The 21023-nt window shown below is 38.5% G+C and overlaps 1 protein-coding gene across 4 annotated transcripts in view; it reads right to left on the bottom strand.

The window, feature by feature from the left end:
* Window positions 1-21023, bottom strand: part of pard3bb (par-3 family cell polarity regulator beta b) — a 302455-nt gene that overhangs the window by 188579 nt on the left and 92853 nt on the right. For all 4 annotated transcript variants that reach the window (XM_036139581.1, XM_036139580.1, XM_036139582.1 and 1 more), the window contains 4 exons: window positions 16947-17202; window positions 15790-15898; window positions 13795-13934; window positions 13581-13709 (listed from right to left, as the gene is read on the bottom strand). In XM_036139581.1, coding sequence (XP_035995474.1) covers window positions 13581-13709; window positions 13795-13934; window positions 15790-15898; window positions 16947-17202 — 634 coding nt within the window. The remainder of the gene's footprint in view (window positions 1-13580; window positions 13710-13794; window positions 13935-15789; window positions 15899-16946; window positions 17203-21023) is intronic.

The following is a 21023-nucleotide window of genomic DNA, read 5'->3' as shown; positions in this document are numbered from 1 at the left end:
CACTAATGGACCCCCATACCATCACAAATGCTGGCTTTTAAAAGCTGCACTGAGGGCAAGCTTTAATCTTCAGCCTGAGATACACAGCATCCAAAACCTCCAAATATAACATCAAAGTTTCGATCTTTCTGATATGCATGTCTTTGTATTTTGTCCCACACTGCTACTAGTCTGTTTTGAGTGAACATAGATCCAGAAGATATTTAAATTATATTTTGGATACAGCAAAAAAAAGTAGTTCATTAAAAAGTTTTTCTGAAGTTTTGCAAACAAATGTTCAGTAATTTAGTGCTGTCTAATTTAAAACTACTTTGCTTGACGCACTGAAGAGGCTGCTGGTCATTTTGTCCCTTTGTCATTTTATGCCCCGCTTTTATAGATACTAGAGAAACCATTTCCAACTGGATATTTAGTACCATCCATAAATTCACAGGGTCATTTCGTACTAGCTTTAACAAGTGATTTAATTTTCAGGTCCACCTACTCATGGTTCTCTTTAATTAAAAAAAAGACTTGATGATGTGACTAATAAATATTTTCTATCAGAGGGAGGTCTCTCAAAGTTAATCTGGCTTGATCAGCAATCAGAATTGATCCCTGGACAAGGACAGTGTGGTGTCCACCAGTATGTCTGACATCCAACAGTGGTTCATTCAAAATAAGTTAGATATAAATCTTTCAAAAGGGCAGCTGTGGCTGCTAACATGGCTCACCACCATCAGGGTGTGAATATGTGTGTGAATGGGCAAATGACTCACCGCCTCACCTAAGCAAATTCCTGCGGGAAACACTGCATTTACCATTTATTTTTTCAATTGAAGTAGTGTAGTATGTAAATTCTATTTTATATAAAAGCCCAAACAGGGACATGAGCTGAAAATTGGCAATAGCTATAAACTTTATACACAGCACTTCAGTGACATGCTTTGTTTTGTCACTATGTTTTCATTGTCCATGTCAAATGAAGATGAAACAAAAATGAAATTATACTAAAAAGTCACACTTCATTTGGAAGTCTTTCATACTGTAAAAGTCAAATCTTCAGAAAATAATACTCAATTAAGGTGAATTATATGTGGGATTTGAGCACTTTTATGATTATGTCTAATAAAGATTTGATTAAAAAACCTTAACTGCTAAGACAAATTAAGTGTAAAAGTTACAAACCTGGTAAGAACTGGGGGGGGGGGGGGTAGAAAACTGAAACAAATTGGAAAAATGTGGTCAAAAAATGCTATTTTGAGCCGGTGAAGTTACCACGAGCTCCTGAATAATCACTGCCATTCAATAATGCTTTTTGGGTTTGTCTACCTTTCCATTTTCTTTCCATTAAGAAGTGAAGTGCGGATAGTAAAGTTTTTTTTTTTTGTTTCTTTTAAGACTCAAAAATATTGATTTGTCTACAACCATATATATGAAAAAAATCTTTAAATTGAAGAAACTGTATTTTGTACCTTGAATCATTCTTCGTTTTAGAAGACAGTTGTAAAATGTCTAATCTTTTTTTTTATATCTGCAAACAAATAAACAAATAAATAAAATTAACAATGTGTGTATACTGAGGAGAAAAATGAATACCGTACCCCCAAAGAGCTAGTCTTTCCCCTTTTTAGTTGAAATAACTTCAGTGAACTACTTCTTGTAGCCATGTATCAGTCTGCCTGTCTGCTTACTTTCAGCTGTGAGATGTTTGAAAGGTTAATTGCATGTACAAGCCATCTCAAGTATCCATACGGCTTCAAATGACTCAAAAGCTTGATTCTACATGTGGCAAAGGTCCACGGGCCGGGACTCAAAACCAGGACATCCGCGTTGAGGGCTGAAGCCTCCGAACATCGGTCGCCTGCACTACCCCTGCACCACCACCGTGCCCCGTGTTTGTTACATATAACAGACTTATTTAAAAGATCTTTAATTCAGTTTTTATTAATTGTATTAGTTTCATTTCTTGGCATTGTAAAAATGTACACTAAATATCCATAGTGTCCAAATATGTAAAAAATAAAAGTTGCACAAGCTGTTGAAGGGGGGAAAAAATTTTTTCCCCATGACTATGAGTTTGCAGCGAGTACTTACAATCTCTTCCATTTTGGCTTCATCTTTGTTTGACAAATATGACACGATGGAGGCTGCAGTGTGTGAAATTGTGCACGTAAGTGTAGATTTACTCGATCTTAAAAAGGCAACAACCAGATCATTTATGCATTAAAAACAAATATGTTTTATAGAAGTTTTACAGAATTCCACAACTTGGTGAACATCAGTCTTTCTTTTTTTTTACCATTGGTTGCTCTTAGATGTTTAAATATTGTTTGTTTTGTGTCATAATATTACCAAAAAAAATTAAAACATTTAATTTTGTTGTGTTTTCATCCAGTTTAGAGCTTTGACTTCTATATCAATCATATAAAATAACATCAACAACGGTTTCTTTTTACAGAGAATACATTGAAACTAAAGCTAAACTAAAGCTAACAGAATAATAATCAATTAAATAATTATGTTTTTACTTAGAAAAATCAATCAATTTGAGCATAGCAAACATACGTACATAAACTGCAACAGATTTGTTATACTAAACAAAGCAATGTGTCTATGTCTCCTGTAATTTAATCTAAACTTCTGCAGCTGTACATTTGTTGGTCTTAGAGACTGTTTATGTAGCTGTCAATAAAAATGGATGAATCCGGTGTGTGTGTGTGAGTGAGGGTGTGGGTTTTCGTGGGTCAGCAGTGTTAGGTTTAAACACCGCTGTTTGTCTGTGGGGATTGTAGGTTTAACAGCGTTAAGCCGACATAAAGTCCTCCGCTCTGCAGAAAACTGTTTTCCTGCTGGAAAAATAACTGACTGTCCAGACCTGATAGGAAGCTCCCCGACCTTGAAAAAAAAAAAAAAAAAACTTATGGAAACATGGTAGCTATGTTCTCTTCCTTTAATTAAAGTGAACATTTGTTTCTTCTCAGAGACTGTCTAAAGTGCATTTCATTTAATGCAAATATATCTGTTTTCTGACAGTTTTATTGTTATTTATTATTTTTAAGTTCTCAAGCTCTAGATAAACATCTGAGCAAATTCAGCAAAAGGAGGGGCACTCGGAAGTGCTTATGGCTGCATTTCACAATCAAATACTTGCAAATGTGTCGTTATTTGCAATTAACAGTAATTGAGCTTTAATAACTTACACGTTTAGTTTTAATTTAGTGCAAAATACTGGAGATCCGTCCCTGTTTTCAGCAACCTGTGCAGTAAAAGAATCTGGTTTGACTTAGCATTGACCTTAAACAAGTCTTTGTTTTTCACGGAACATTAAACAAGCACAACATACAAACCTTTAGCTCACACCACAGTTTCATAAAACATTTCTATTATTCCAGCTATACAGCTGTGATAGGTGCACATTTTCTGTGTAATGATGAAAGCACATACTGCAGTGAGTCTCTGTATTTCTGTTTCCATTCGTGGCTATAAAAAGGTGTTTGATTCTTTGCTACATTAACTCTATCAAATCCATCCAGTGACAGAAAAAGCCGTTTGTACAGATGAACCTTCTCTTGCAGGTCGTTTAACATTTAAATGGGTTTGCCACAATGATGGATCAACAGGAGGCCACGCTATCAAAGAGACAGCTCAGTCGGTGAGCGAGTTCTATTAAACTGAACCAGAAAACGTGAGGGCGAGAATGATGGAAGGACGCATTATGTGAAAATGAGTGAGAACACTCAACTACTTTACCTACATCACCTCTACAGGAGAAATGAAGTGTGAGATGGAGAGAGATATACAGAAAGAGTGGATGACATGAGAAATAAGAAGAATAATGATCATAATTTGAGTTGTCAGGATAACATAAGGGGTCTACTTAAACACATTTCTGCCATGGTATTTGATAAAATGTCAGACTTCAGGTTTGCAGATGGCCTCTCTGCTCTTGGAAACTGAGTTTTTAATGCTGCATTGCCTATTAATGGTCCAGGTACCATGGCGAAGCAACAACAATCAACTTGGACTATGTCGATATGGACTAAAATCTCAGGGGAATCTTTCTGACACTGACCTGAATTAATGCTTCAAGGATTCAAGAAGGTCTGAATGTAAAAAGTGGCACAACCCAGCACCAGCAAGGTGTACCAGATAAAGTGCCTGGTTAGCAGGTAGAGAGACGTCTGGGTGTCCTTCCTGGACCTGCTACCTCTCCCACCTAATATTAGACAACCAGTCGATGATAACTAACTAGGGATGCAAACAAATAATCAACGTACGATTAATTGTTGATTAATGGTTAATTAGATGAAAGTTTGTTCCATCCGAATAAAGCTATAGTTGGTAATCCTGTTCAGAAACACTGTTATACTGGGTAAAATGATCCTTCCATCCTGAAAGAAGTCAATACATTATGTTTTCAGAAAAAGGAGGTTAAAAAATAGATGTCTGTGGGAGCTGCAGGCCTTTAAAAATTCACAACAATCCATACAATGTTGTGAATGTATGGATTGTTAACACTTCCAGTGTTTATGTATCCGGTTAGCTTAGCGGCTAGGTTAGCGGTTAGCTTAGCAGTTAGCTGTTCATTGTAGCACTGCTGCTCACACAGTATACTTTAAAAATGGCTGAGAGTCGCAAGAAGCAAACCGCGTACAAGTTTAAGAGAAGAAGAGGAAGGCCTCAGTAGAAAGAAATGAGACCAGAGTGGATTTGGGAGATTTTTTTTTTTCACGTGATCCCCCTGAGGAGTGGAAGAGCAGGTAAGACGGCCTTGTGCATGCACAGTTATTCAATAAGGGACATGGGAAAACATCTGGAAAAATCGCAGACTTTAGCTTAAACTGATAATGTTCTGACCTTCTTTTAGTGTTTTACTACTTTACTTTTTCCTGTACGACTGTTTGAAGAGAGTGTTTTCTAAAATCTTTAGGAGTTTTGAGAGTCCCAGCTTCAATCCCAAACTATTCAGTTAGCTCAAACAGTATAGCACTCCATAACCATACCAACACCTCACTTCAGCATCTTATTAACTTATTAAGCAACAGGCCCATTATTCCACAGTCCAAAAGACCTTTGAGAAAACTGTCTTGACATATTTCCTGAATACTTGTGGGCACTTCATGTATGCTGAAGTCTGGAAAGCAACAGGACTGAAAGAGCTTCACATTTAACTACTTTTGAATCTTTGTTAATTTGGGTCTTTTATTCTCAACAAATGTTTACCAACCCTGCAATCATGCCCTAATATCTTTGCCATTTCTAGAGTGCTGCATCCCTGTCTGCCTGCTGCAAGGGCTTCATATTTAGCGAGAATGTAGAATTAAAATGGTATCCATCCAAAAAAAAATTATTTCCATGACAACTTACAGAAAACGTAAGTCTTTATCTCTAGGAGTAACAGTAGCAATGTGAAACATCCAAGATCACCATCGGAGGTGTGCAGACGCTGGTGACCGTCAGGTTTAAGACACAACAGCGATGTTGGACGATAAGAGGATGAAGGAGCTGAAAGGCCCTTGATAAACAGCAGAAAGATGTGAGATGAGACAGAAAACCACGGAAGAGAGATGTGATACCCTTCTTGACTGCTCTCCACTGGGATGATGGCAGCTCCTGCAGAGACACCGAGCTGCCAAGTGTGTGTGTGTGTGTGTGTGTGTGTGTGTGTGTGTGTGTGTGTGTGTGTGTGTGTGTGTGTGTAAACAGGTCTCAGAGTGGTGTAACAGATGGGGGATCTACTGTAGTGAGTCTGTGAGGTCACACTGGTGACAGTATCAGTGCGAATCTTTCTCTCTCTCTCTCTCTCTCTCTCTCTGAAACAACAGACTGAGAGGAAGAAGCACACCAATGCACAGGCTGGCTACTGCAGTGATGGATGAGGTTTAATCACAATAAGGAAACTGTTCAATACAGTTGTTTTGTTGAGAACATGCTCTGTCACCAGTTGCTAACTGTTTACTGATTTCATGCCACTGTGAGTGTGAGGAACATCTGGCCCTAAATAGCCGTTTTTCTTTTTTTCTTTTGTTAAAAAAAAAAAAAGAACAGAGAAGAGAACAGAAGAAGTTCCTCCAGGTCGGCAGATGACTGACAAAAAGCCTTTAGAAAACAAATTTACAAATGTTTGGTAGGCTTAAATTACTAAGTATAGCAAGGTTGAGTGATTTAGATTTATAACCTCATCTAACGTATCCTTATCCAATTGAAATTAAGTTTGCAGTCTTCAAGAAGTTCAAAAAAGGATCCCAGAAGAGTTTGTTGCCATTCACACATATTGTGTTTAAGGCAAAGAAAGACGGCATTAAAAGAGTTTTTTTTTTTCCATTTTAATATGTCTATTTTATGATCTATAAATTTAAGGAAACATTGATGAATTGGTTTTTGATCTCCTTAATTTGAAAAACTTGCAAATTTCATAACGGTTTTTGCACAGAAGGTTATTGTCACACTAACAATATCCAAATACACTATGCCAAACTTTCCTGTTTGTTCTGTAACAACTAGCTTTAAATTAATACTTTATAATCACAAACAGCATAAATCTGGCACTTAACAAGAAAAGTAGTGTCTGAGAATGCTGCTTAAAACAGTGTGATCACAAAATACTTTTACTACACTCAGTAGCCATGTCTTAATATAGTTTGAAACAAATAAATCAAAACATTAATAAAATATATTTTTTTCATTGTTTTATATTGAATCTTTGTTCCCAAATAAGTAGAAATATATTTAAAATCTGTCTGAACAAACTAGTGGAAAGGTTATAACATCCTTATCATTAAAAACACTATTGTTGAATGTCAAACAGATTAAACTGGAGCTACTGAATACAGATTTTGTGCTTTTTTTATTTCTTAGCCGTAAAACATCAGTGAAGTATGATTGTTCAGTTTTAAATGCTTATATTTATTACATCTGATTTGATGATACCTCTATTTTAGGTAAATTATATAAAAATGTATCATACTGCAATCTTGGTTGCTACTTTTAATGTGTGCAACAATGCATAAAATATTTAAAGGAATATTAGATCTCAGACACCATGCATTAACAACTTGGTTGCAAGTAATATATTTGGCTAATTGATTAGATTTTATGACTAATTCCCACATCTAATGTATATTATAGCAGCTGATATGCTAAACTTAAAATTCTGGGAACATTGTGATGATGAACAGATGAGTGAGGAAAATATTGATTAATCATAAGCGATATTGTTATTGTAAAGTTCAACAATATTACCATTACAAGTTTTACTAATAACCTGACGAAAAAACAAAACAAATTTATATAAAGCGTTGTCATGAATGGATGGCTAGTGACAGTCTTTAAATACTGGAAACAAGTGTAAAAATAGTGAAATATTTGTCAATTATATGACAGTTTAGTTAAAAAACAATTATAAATAAATATGGAGTCTGATCTCAAGTAAGCAGAGTTCCCTTTAAACTAAGCCTGAAACAATCTAGAATACAAATATACCTAGTCCTTCCCGCCTTGTGGCTATGTTAATACTTCTAAAAACTGAAACAGAAATACCGGAGCTGCTTCAAATGGTAATTATTGATTTTCAACTGCAGTAAAACTCCTTTATTCCTTTGTAAAATAAAAAATAAAAATCAGATTCTTCAATATCTGAGCTGCCGATCACTGGTCAGTGTCAACAACAAAACTTTTGACCATTTATGATCACCGACCATTAGATTGGTTTATTATTGGCAACAGTATTTAGTAGATTATTTTCTTTTAAACACGTCTCTTTTTGTTGCTCTTTGATCCCCTTGCAACATTAAAAAGTTTGTCTTTTTCAATTTAAATATTTAGTAATAACAGGATTATAAATTGTAGTCCAAACAATCTCACTTCCTGGGTTATTAAGGTCACAAATGGGGCAATTAGGACACCCGAGTCACTGACCCTACCCTCTATTCAGCCTAATGTTGGGGTCAGTGTTCCCGGACGATCCAAAATAACCCTAATGATGCAATATGTTTGGTTTTTTTTTTATGTGCAACCGCCTCAGAAGACCATTCTAGTAAACTCAATAGGTCACATAGGACTGTGGGCTCAATTAACATGAGTTTTTCTTAATTTTTCCATGTGTTATTTTTACTGAATTTCAAGCATTCAAGTGCTTTGTTTTTTAGCTGTTATTCTTTTAGTCTGCCATTGATGACGACTCGACTTAATCAAGCAAATTGATAAGAGGTTCATTAATGTGAACTGACCCTGTAACAAAATAAAACATGTATGAAAGAACAACAGAACACAAGGGGCAGAAAAAAAAGACATGTTTGAATTATCTGAAGGTAGAAAAGAGCGTTTTTATGTCGAACATTAGTTCCGAACCACTAGCCAGCTCAGCAGGCACATTCCTGCTCATATGCAAAGAAAATCACAGCAGAAACGGTTTCACACTGCATGAGCGAGTAAGTGTGCGAGTTTGTGAAGCGTTTAGCCTACACACAGAGGGCCAGCACAGCAGGATGTATACTTGCTATACCGTGGACTGTGGTATGAATATGCTGTAAGTCACAGATCGGCAAACTGAGTGAGAGCTCGTGTGCGCGTAGAGGTGGCGTAACGTCTTTGTTCTACAGCGAGCGCAGACATCAGCAGGCAACACCAGATGGTGGGCTAAAACGAGACAACGGAAGAGGGGGAGGAAGAGAAAGACGAGATCATTCCATCATTTCCACGTCATTCTTCTTCTGCTTCCCCCCCATAAACACAAACAAGCGGGCACAACTGCTAAGAAAGGCACGAAGGCTTTTATTAGTGTTTAACATCTGTTGGAACAAGCTCTACAAATGATTGTACTTTCATTTTTTATTTGTATTTGCAATAATCAGCAATGTTAGTGACATCATAAGACTTGATGAAGACTCCAATAATAAATCGTAAAGAATGGAAAAGCGTCTTTTCCATATTTATCAGCAGTAAATGTAAACATAAGCAGACAATTATATCAATAAGTAGTGGAAATGTTTATATTTCAGCCTTTGTGCATGTCACATATTGACTCTGCTCCTTTTTTCCACTCTACCTTGTAAATGTTTTCCAAACTGAGCAGATTTGAGGAACGTTCTTCTGATGAGCCCACAGACGTTCTGCCAGATTTAATTTTAGACTTTTATAAACAGTAATTTTCTCCAGGTGGAGCTTAAGTCCCTCTTCATCTTCAGCTCTCTAGCAGATTTTGGGTCAAAACTAAAACATATTTAACTGTCACCTAAAATATAACCTTTATAGACAAAAGTAACCCCTCACATGACACTATCCTGTGCTCCTGTGTGATGTGTATTGTTGTTTTTCTCAAATATACATCCCAGAAAAGTGGCCAAAATGGCGAAGTTTGGTTTAGCCATAACAACGTTATGATAGAGAAAATGCTTCTTTCTTGCAACTATAGAGCTTAGTGGGGATATAAACAATACTGAGATTATTGTCACATGTAGAGCACATTCCTGGTGCTTCCTTAGTTTGGTTACCAGATTTATGGAAACTTCCATGGCCAATTTCTACCTCATCTTCCAGTTTTTTAAAGTTTTTTTACAACGTTGGTTCCATATATTCTGCAATAATTGATTACTAGACATTCTTCACTGCGAAACGGTAAAAACATTATATACTGCAGCATGCGTTTGTATTCTTATCTTGGAAAGATGCCTTTGTAGAAAAATGTATTTATGATACATTAAACCCCTCTGCTAACTATTGCTTTAGTTGCACATGCAAACGAGCAAATTGACAGAAAATGTAACCAGGACGGCCGGATCTCAGGTTTCACTACAATTGATGGCAGATGTGAATCCAAACAGAGCGAATGCCAAGTTTAAACCACCAGGTTTTTCAACCAAGCATGTGTTTAAAGGAGCAATAAGTGAAATATTTATTATTTTAAACAGAAAGAACTAAAAAACAGTGTTGTGAGGTACAAATGGTAATATTTCCGATGGACTATGGTATGACGTCACGCCACATCTCTCCATGTTGTTCTTCAGTCTCTTGTCTACAAAGCCAGGCCAGCCGCATGTGCATGTATGTGCATGTGAACAGTTGCCACTCAGGGCTCAGCCCCTCCCTGCCCTAAAATATTACCATCAGAGCAGCCAGCGTTGGAGCAACATGGAGGAGAGCACCTCCAGCAGATCAAAATGTTCTCGTGCTAACAGTGTTATAAAGTTATGAGTTACTTCTTCACTTGAAATGTTCCTCCGAAAGGTGATGCTGTTTTGCTGAGTTTTTATCCTATGCAAATATTTGCATAGGAGGCGACACGTGAGAGGGGAAAAGAGGGTATCAGTGGCAATCAGACATACGCAGCTTGTCACATATCTCGTTTTGGGCTACAGACAGTGATCAAGCACCATCAAGCGGTGAAATATCGCTTATTGCTCCTTTAAGGATTGCACAAACTTATGCAACCAGGTTATTGCACAATGTTATTGAAAATAAATTCTCTAGCAAACTTGTTTGTTTTTCAGATGAAATGTGTTTGTTAAATTTCACATTAAAGGGTTAAAATGTCTAAATTATTACAATGTTATTTATTATGTCACATTAACTTGGTATTTTAAATATTGTTTGAACATATAGGTAATCCACTGCATATAAGGAACCGCATAAAGCAAGAATATGCAAATGTCATTAGGCACAATTACCTACAACAGTGCACAACCATTTCATAATCGATCCATTAACTAATGCTTCAACACATAAGGATGGTTTTGGACAGTGCTGTTAAATTGGAGGTAGCTTCAGACAGCTTTAAAAAAAAACAGGAACTTAGAACAAGGCTATAACGTGTTCTGAAAAGGACAATACTGTTGGCATTTTAGAAAAATATGCAGCCTATTAACAAACAGCAAATGTAAGACATGGGGGGGTTTATAGAAAAAAAACACTCTAGTACTGTTTGCTAATTGGTTGCATAGCATTTGGCAAAGCATAGAATCAGAGAAGCAGAGTGGAAAATGTGAAAATAAAGTTGCCATTGAGTGTATACAACCAAAAAATGCATCTTGTCCTTCACAGGCAGCCAACTATCAGAGAGTACAGACATGCACACGTGAAGAAATCCTGGATACATTACCAAATGATCGTAAATGTTAACACGTGCCCGCAAACTAACACTTCACTCATTTTCCTGTCTGCAGAAACAGAGTTTCCTATGGGGCTCAGGGTCACGTGCACATGTTTGTATTTGGTCGCCTGGCAGGCGTTGAGGAAACATCAGTCGACAGGAGCGGAAAGAGGCACAAAGGGAAGAGGCATAGAAAGCGACGTAAAAAGACAATAAGACACACTGAGGAAGGGGAAGCAAACCACGGACGCGAGTCCTTAATTCCTCCTAATGAAATTCGGCCTGTGAAAGTTTGAGAAAAAAAAACAGCTTTTTATTGTTTGTCATTTTGTGCAAGTATGGAAGAGTGAAATTACAGTTAAAAGTTGTGGGAATCAGTGACAGTATCAGCACCACATTGTGAAAAAAGCAGAATAAACTGTCTCTAGGAAGGAAATACAAGAGGGAAATCATTATCTCCTGTTTATTTTGCATATTTGCTCATTTATAAAGAAAGAAATGGTCTCTAAATTAAAATGGAGAAGGACTATTGACCAAAAAAAGAACAAGTTGCATGTCAGTGAGCAAAATAAATATTGGATCCTTCTGGAAACATGACGCAGGGCGCTGCTTGCCATGACACTCTTCACCTCAGCAAATACTAAAGTATTGCTGTGTTTGACAGTCAGTTTGCCATGTAATGTGATAAAAGTAATTAAAACAACAACATTGTGAATACTTGCCATTGCATTAAGTGAATGGAAACAGTAAAGTTTGGGTTCTTAAAATCCCCTCTGACCTTTCTCCTTCACAAACACATGAGCAGCTGCACCATGGGAGAAAACGCTTCACTCTACACCAGTTTGCCAAGGCCAATTTTTGCATATTTTCTGTGTTTGGATTTGAGGTTTTTGTCTTACGTCTGCTAATATGGCAAAGTGGGAGGAGGCAGTAGGCACAGATTTGGTGTTTGGTGTTTTGACTCTCTACAGAAACACTATAAATCTTTTTGGTTTCTTGCCCAACACCTTCTACTCAAACCTTTAGCCCTTTCCAAAACGTTTCTTTAGGTTTGAAGTCTGGAGGCTAGTGATCTTAAAGTGCTTCATCTTTAGCCACTCTTGCCTTGACGGCGGATCTCAGGTTACTGTCAAGCTGGAAGACTGATCCACAACCGATCTCAGGAGTTCAGGCTAAAAGACGAAGGTTTTCCGTCCAGATGTGACCATATTTGGCCTTTCCTCATGACCCCTTAATGCTGGTGCTCCATTTATTCCACCAGTGCACCGGTCTTACCCAGTAACCTGAGCAGAAAGCAGGCTGAAAGCATAATGTTTCCACTTCCCTGTGTAAATGGGGGGGATAGTGTTCTTCTGTCCTCCTTTATACTCTTACGCTTTGTAAACACGACATGATGATTTAATGTGCATTAACCCAGCTGTAGTCTAATCTACCCGCAGTACTTTCTCCAGAACCTTCAGTCAATCGTTCATCGACAAACTCTGGAAAGGCCGTAACATTTGTCCTCTTTGGCAGACGGCGGTAGGACTGCAGTTCATTTGGAGACTAGCGGTGGTGTCCGGACTGCCGACCACCTGTGAAGGAGGCGTGTCCTGTGGGGAGCTCCTTCTCCTCTCGTTTATGTCTTCACCCCATGAGGTTAGATCTTGCAGATGGACGGATCTCACGCTGACAATGATTGATGGTAAATTTGTGTCTTGGATTTCTCCCAACTGTCTTTCTGATAGTCCATCCCAGCCTTGTCCAGACACACAATCATGTCCCTGAGATCACCTGAAGGCTCCTTTGGTCATTGTCGCGGTTGTAAAGAGCTTTAAATGGTAGAAATAGCTTTAATGAACTGCTGTGTTTTCTTCCCATAATGAGATGAAGTCATTGATTGGGTGATTGATCAATTTCCCAAATGGGCACATGACCAATCTGTTGGTGACTGAATCCTGGCTCATCTGCAGGGGATCAAATATGTATGACATGCATACATTTAAACCTTTATGTAATTTGTTATTCTGGACGTTTGCTTCATAATTTGACTTTCCACATTGCAATAAAACCACCACGAGGCAGGGGCTATTCGTTTTTGTAAGTGAGCAAACTTGCAAAATAAGCAGGGGAACAAATGCCTTTTTGTTCATAATTGAAGCTAAAGAGCTGTTAGTCAGAAAAAAAGAACGGAAAATAAAACCAGTGAGAATAAAAGATGTTTATTGAGAAGATTAGAACAGAAGTGAAATTTTGCATAAACAATGTGTACTCAAAAAAACGTGTGTAAAAAGAATATAAAAAATGTGGTTTTGAATAGATTTTCTAACCCTTACAAAGTCCTGAGATTCATTCAGAGCGGGATAATACAAATTACTGCTACATCCCTACAGAATTGAGCCAAAACCTGTTTGAAAATTCAAATTCACACAAAAGGACCAGAAGAAATGAGAAACTAGATCCTTTTCACTGACTGAACAACAGAAAACGCCGTTTTGCTTGCTGCCATTTTAACACCAGTGCTGCTTCTTACCATTTCTCTGGGTAGGAACATCTCGTCCTGCCGTAAGACCACCAGGGACACGGTCTCACCCTGACGAGTGCTGCGGAGCATACACACCAACTCCTCCTGGCCCACCCCGGTGATATCCACACCGTTTACCTACGCACACACAGACATATATAAAGGTCATCGCAGATAGACGTGTTGACAGATAAAACAACTACTCCAGTAAGCTGTGCCGTACCTCCAGTATGCGGTCTCCAGACTGAAGCCGTCCATCTTTGACAGCAGCTCCTCGTGGCAGAATGTTTTTCACCAGAATAGGACCTGGGCCGTGTATCGAGGAATCCCTGGTTACGACGGTAAATCCAAGACCTTCTGAACCTGCAATCACATCCACAGAGAAAAGCAAAAAATCTGAGCTTTTCTCCAAAGGTCTGCATATATTTCACCAGGGCTTTAAGGCGAAAATCTGAATTCAATGTCCCACACAAAGATGCTTTAAACTATTCTGAGAGGTTCAGCTCAGTGTTGTTGACTCAGCTCCCGACTCCATATTATGTACTCTATGTGTGATAACTTTAAGTCTTGGGAGATTGAGCATGTCGCTTTAAATCCTTTAGGTACAGGTGCAGCCACACATCTGCAAGCATAAAGAATTGGGGGTTTGGGAGAAGGTCGAAACGGCTGACTGAGGGGAAAAAAGCAGAAACGAGATGAATGAAAAGCACTGGAAATATTTTTCATTAACATCTGCAACAAAAACAAAGGAGACAAACACATATATTGTTCTACTAAAAGCTAACAAAACCTTATTTTGATAAATGGATTTTAGAATGAAGGAAGGAAGTATGTGAGAAAGGATGGATGGATGAAAGGATGGGAGAAAGGAAGGAAGGAGGGATGGGAGCAAGCAAGCAAGGAAGGATGGATGGAAGGATGGATGGGAGAAAGGAAGGATAGAAGGAGGGATGGGAGCAAGCAAGGAAGGAAGGAAGGAAGGAAGGAAGGAAGAGGATGGATGGGAGAAAGGAAGGATGGATGGAAGGATGGGAGCAAGAAAGGAAGGAAGGAAGGATGGATGGAAGGATGGGAGAAAGGAAGGAAGTAGGGATGGGAGCAGGCAAGGAAGGAAGGAAGAATGGAAGGATGGATGGGAGAAAGGAAGGATGGAAGGATGGATGGGAAAAAGGAAGGAAGGAAGGAAGGAAGGAAGGAAGGAAGGAAGGTCGGATGGACGGGGAAGGACTTTAATTAGTCCGGAAGCAGGACGTCAGCTCTTGGCAGATGGAAGCTGGAGCCCGGAACGAATTTTGGGGTGATGACTCCAGAGAGAGAAAGGAAGGACGCAGGGGATTCGAGGACGGAAGGGAAAGGAAGACAGATGGGAGGAAGGAAGGGAGAAAGGAAGGAATAATGGGAGGAAGGAAGGAATGGGAAGAAGGAAGGAAGGGAGAAAGGAGGGCTGTATAGAAAGATGGGAGAAAGGAAGGAAGGAGGGATGGGAGCAAAGAAGGAAGGAAGGAAGGATAGATGGTGAGAGAGAGAGAAAGTGTTCAGGTAAATGTCATAAAGGAATAAGGAGACAAGGGGACAGGTGAAATGAATAAATAATAGGAAACATTGAAGACGTGTTCTGGAGAAGATAACGATAAAAAGCTTAATCAGAGAAAATATGCGGCCATATAAATGTGTATGAAAGGCCTCACTCACACGGCTGTGAGAAGAGAAAGAAATGTTGCACACAGACAGGGGCACTGGTGGTTTATAGACCTCATTAAGTCTGGTCTCTTTAGCAGAGCCAAGTCAGCAGTTTGGTCCACTATGAATTCATATCAGCAGAAATGAACAGATCAATAAAGACTTAATAGACCCTGAAGAGAAGGAATGTGGAAGATGGAGAGAGGAAAAGGACTTTGCCTGATAGGTTTACAGAACCAAGAACAAATCAATATAAACTGTTAACGCAAATATTTAGCCAAATACGAGCGTTAACATTTTGATTTTTAGAACCTTACTTAAAGAAGCAACAGTAAATACTCTGAAAAATCAAAAAGAATCCATTAAAACTATATGAAAAAAGCAGAGCATAAAGATTTCAAACAGGATATGTTAGGAGAGGTATGCGTATATATAGTTCCCATAAACCAAAAGGCAGGATTAAATGCAGAATGATTTACTTTAATGCGCCCTCCAACAGTTTAGAGTCATTATTTATACGTATCTAAATGTTTCCAACCTTTCTTCAGGTCGATCCGCAGCCTTCGCCCTCCTCTCTTATTGGACACCAAGCTGGACAGCCCAGGACTTTTCCTGTGGAGCGGGCTCTCACCCCTCTCCTTAGGACTCTACATCAAGAAGATATAGCTTTCAGTACAGTTTAAGACAACAAAATAGACATAACAGTAATATTTTAATTTAAAGGATTTTTAAGAAAAAAAGCAGCTGTTAGATAACCTGACCCTAGGCGGAGCGATATCAATCTGGCTTGGGTCAGGTTAGCTGTTAGAGGCCCTGCTTTAAAAACTTGCTTTTAACTCCTTTAGGCATGAGACAAAGATCTGCCTGGAATAAGCAACTCCAAGAAAGTGTTTTATTTTGTTCAATTTTAAGAGTCTAAAAATGGATGGATGGATGGATGGATGGATGGATGGATGGATGGATGGATGGATGGATGGATGGATGGATGGATGGATGGGTGGATGGATGGATGGGTGGATGGATGGGTGGATGATGGATAGGTGGATGGATGGGTGGATGATGGATAGGCGTTGTGAGAACAGAGTAATTTAATGAATAAATCAAAAATGGTGGTGAAAACAAAACAAAAAATAGGGGGGAAATGTTTAGCTGCTCAAACTGTTTATGAAGCTGCACAGAGTTCCTGCATGACCGACAAAACTTATTTTTAATAAACTAAGATAATAAGCTGTTGCTAAGAAACTGTTGCCTCTGAGCCAGTTGTTTTTCAAATGTCAGCCAAGTAACCATAGTGATGTTGACGGCATGCTTAAATGTGTTTATAGGCTTTTTAGCTCAAGGAAGAAGGTGGACACAAGGTACAAAATAATGTGGGACTGATTTGAAACTTGGAGCAGCATAACAAAGGAATGGAAAAACAAATCCGGAAATAAGTGCAGAGCTTAGAGAGATGTAGTGAAGCTCATAAATGTGACTTTTCGGACCGGAGTCCATTCATAAATGTTACCTGATAGTGGAAGGAAACAGACCTGGTCAAGGAGTTTCAGCTTTGATATCTGTGCTTTCTAGTTGTTGGTAAATAATGTGGTGTAACTGAATGGAGCTCAATTCTATTAATTATTAATCGCTGAGGCATTTTGCATCACATTTTAGTGCTTAATTTAGGGAAACAATAAAAATAAAAAAAAAACTCACATTGACAGCTTCAAGAACAAGAGGGTCTTCTGCCAGTCGCGCAGGTGAATTCTCGGGAGGCTTAAACACAGGCTTGGCTTTGACTGGCGGCGGTGGATCTTTGGCCTTGATGACGCGGGGGCTGCCGTTTGGAGCCATGTTGTTGACCATAAGCTGGCCAATCAGACTTTTCTCATATCGCTCTCTGTTCGATGAGGACACGACTTCCAAACAGACAAGTGGGGACCGCATTGCCTGACGAAAGATGTCTTGAGATCTAAAAGGACAAAGAGAAAAAGGACGGATGAAAAAATGCCACAAACACATTAGCGCCTTCCCGACACGTGTCGCTCCTGCGTAATGTCTCCATCTCTGCCTCAACGCCTCCAACAAGCTTGTCGCTCAATTAAACACGCTGCTATTAAGTGATACTATAAACAAGTCTTGATATCACGTTTAGTCAGGCTTAGTTAAAGGAGCTATAATTAAGATATTTACTGTAAAATCAACCTAAATCATTCTTCTTTGTCACCTGGGATAGAAGTAACATTCCCTATAAACAATCTGTCCTCTCCATTAACAATGTCTGTCAAGTTTTTCCTCCTTTGAAACCTAGAGGTACGGTCCGTGTTTACTTCCTGGTTCCTGAGCCAATCATATGAGAGTTCCCAGGGTTCCCAAAACAGAGCGTAGCATTTGGTATTTTATTTTGGCAAAACATGGAGGCCAGTAGGGGAAGCAGACCAGAAGTAGAACTGAACATCAAAAACCTGTCCTGTGGAAGTAAAAATTCACAATAGCAACAAACCGTTTAAAAACTGTATATTAGATTGTTGTGATTGGCAAGCTGTTGTACCGATTTGAGCCACAAGGTGGCACCATTACTTATAGCTTCTTTAAGATCTGACAGAAGTTTTCAAAATCTGACCTAAACCTAACCTTTCTGATGGAAATTGTAGTCACTTCCTGTTTGGTAGTGAGGGATTAATGAAGACTTCCTGTAGCATTTTGAAATGTCTAAGCGGACGGATGGATGGATGGATGGATGGATGGATGGATGGATGGATAGATAAAGTTTGAAACTTCTTCAGACTGTCATCAGGTCATCTGTGACTATGTTTTCAGTGGGTGGGGCTAACGTGATGTCATCAGTTTACCACACCAATATGTAGAACAGTTGTTCATGAATAAACATCTGAATGAATTAGGAGGAAGTTTCAAATACTTTAGTGGGCACAGTACAGCAGACCAAGTTACACCAACTTGTCTTCTGACCCTGGGCAGTTTTATGTTTAAATATATGGACCTTCCAAAGTAAAACGTTAGACTTCCTGTTCTTAAGAGGCGGGGCTTAGGTGATGTCAGCATTTGACCATTGAGTTTTGCTTGGTACCAGATGTGGATCAATCACAGATGTTATGTCTCTGTGCCTTTTGTTGTATGAGCTACAAAAAGTTGGGACGTTGGGACCTCGAGAAGTTACAGTTTGGAGTCTGACCACGTCCCTAAAACATGCATGAAAGTCAGGTTTTAATAACGTTAGATCCTCCATGCCTTATGAGCATGCTCACCAAATTTCAAGCCAATTGGTCAAAACCTCTTGGTGGAATTTGATCAAATGCAGAGACTAGAACCGGCCAACACTGGGTCAAGATCGAAAAGTGAACCCAAGAAGGCCGACTTCCTGTTTGTTGTACAGAATAGACTCAAGAAAGCTTTTCTGCAGGTCATCAGACGTTTTAAAAGGGGCACCAAATTTCATCCCTTCTACAATCCCATAAGGTAAATGAGGAGGGTGTTTTGAAAATTGCAAGGGGGCACTGTGCAGCTAGCTTGATTTGTGACTTTTGCAAAACCCTCAAAATACCTTAAACCCTACGCACAGTTGACACGTGTGCCAAATTTGGTGAGTTTCAATATATGTTTAGGCCTCTAAAAAGCCGATTCACTTATCAGAAGACTCATAAACATTCAAATTTCAATAGACCTCAGCAGCTCCTTCACTGCTGGGGCCTAATTAGCATAATTAACATTCAAAGAGTACTTATCAGTTTCTGACATGAAAATTAATTATACTGTGGGAGGGCATAACTCGATTAGAAGAAAAAAATAGAGATATAGTTAATAAATTTGATTACACATGATTAATTTATGCAGGATCCTTGGTACTTGGTAGGAGTTTGGTTTCCAACAACGGCAAGACAATGCAGAATATCTAAAGATATTGATAGTTTTAGAAAATGTTGCATTGCTGTTCTATTGAAATACCATTAAGTGTAAAAAAAAACTTTCCTTTTTCTTCCTCTTAAATTAGTATGGGTTAATTGTAATGTTCTCATCTTTATTTACGTTCCTCAGCTCAAAGCCAGACACTTCAGGAAGCATAAAGCCATGACACCTGGAGACAAGGCCATTAGAAACTCATAAAGAATGAAAAAGATCCTTTTGCAGGGAATTAATTCAGATCAGATCAGGCTAAGTAAGTTAGAGGTACTACAGTGTCAGGAGCAATTGGTAATCAGCATCATTCACCTCAGATATGCAATGGAGTAAATCTAGTTTATTAAAATTTCATTTGATTACACTCCTGTTGTTTTCCAACGAGCTTATGGTGATTAGTGTAGACTATGTTTAGAAAGTCAGAAAGGAAAAATTCTTCCATGATTTAATGGAAATAGTGAAACTTTTCAAAATGAACAATTAATGTGATGTGAACTACTATGTCACTATGTATACATACACTAAGAATACATATACATATATATAGAATCTCCCCATTGTGGAACAATAAAGGTATTTCTATTCAATACATTTTAAAATGTCCTAGGGAACCAGCTGTGTCTTAAACCATTGTTTTGCCTTAAATATAATGTGTATTAATTGATCAACTACAATATATTTGCATAAAATCAAGTCCTTACAGTGTCTCACCAAAAAGTTCCTATCCTTTAAATTGAATCATGCCACACCTATAAACCTCTAACTATTTAATTGTGGTTGCATGTGACCAACACAAAGCCTTGCCTTTCCAGGTGTGGAAGGACAATGAAGCATGTTTTTTTAAACTTTTTACAAATAAATATCAGAAAGTTGAGACATGCATTGGTATTCAGCTCCCTTGAGTCAATATTTTGCAGAATCCCCTTTCTCTGAAAGTCTTTACGGGTATTTTTTGAGACAACATTTTTTTTGTTAATTCTGCTTTGCAGAATAGCTCAAGTTCAGTCAGATTGGATTGGTAGCTTGCCAGGTGGATTTAGGTCTGAACGTTGGGCCATTCTTTTTTTATTTTGGGTACACTGGTGGCCATTATTTGATAGTGGGATGAGAGAGGGGGAAGACATGCGGCAAAGAGCCACAGGCAGGTACTCGAATACGGTATGGCCACATTAAGGACTAAGATCTCCGTACATGTGTCACACACACATACAACCCCTGCACCACCCCTGCATCCAAACTTTGGGCTTTCCCAGTATCAGGTGCAATGAATATGCTTTGATGTAAATTATTCCATTGCAGCTCTGGCTGTGTGTTAGGGTTGTTCTACTACTGAAAAGTGAACCTCCACTGCTGCTTGGATAGATTTTAATCTGGAAGTGAATAAGGAGTGCTATTATTCTGCTACACATTATTTTTGTAAGTACACCAAAAGGTTGAAATTTAATATCGTCTAACCAGAACATCTTTCTCTGCTCGTTTGCTGTGTGTCCTTTATGAGTTGTGGCAATTTGCCGACCTGAACTTAGAATCTGAGCAACTCCTCCAAACTAACCACAGTTCTCTAAAAGTGAAATGTTCCAAAACTTCCAGAGCATTAGAGCTTAGAAAACTTTAAGTTTTTAAAAAACAATCCTACTTTAAACCTTGCTGTAACATTACCCCTGACCTCCCTGGGTGTTTCTTGGTCTTCATGAAGATGCATGTTCTAAAAAAGCATTTTTACGCTCCACTCACTGTCTAGGTGACGTCTTAAAACTTTGCAGCATTTGGAGAAGCTACAGTTGTTTGAGTATGACATAATAATTATATTTATTACACCTCCAACATTCATAGAATACAAAGGACAAAATTACTGAGGTCATGAAAATTTTTTTCATA

The sequence above is a fragment of the Fundulus heteroclitus genome, chromosome 7, assembly GCF_011125445.2.
Source record: "Fundulus heteroclitus isolate FHET01 chromosome 7, MU-UCD_Fhet_4.1, whole genome shotgun sequence".
Classification (NCBI taxonomy): domain Eukaryota; kingdom Metazoa; phylum Chordata; class Actinopteri; order Cyprinodontiformes; family Fundulidae; genus Fundulus; species Fundulus heteroclitus.
The sequence above is the reverse complement of the archived record's forward strand: the minus strand, read 5'-3'. Positions and strand labels throughout refer to the sequence as shown.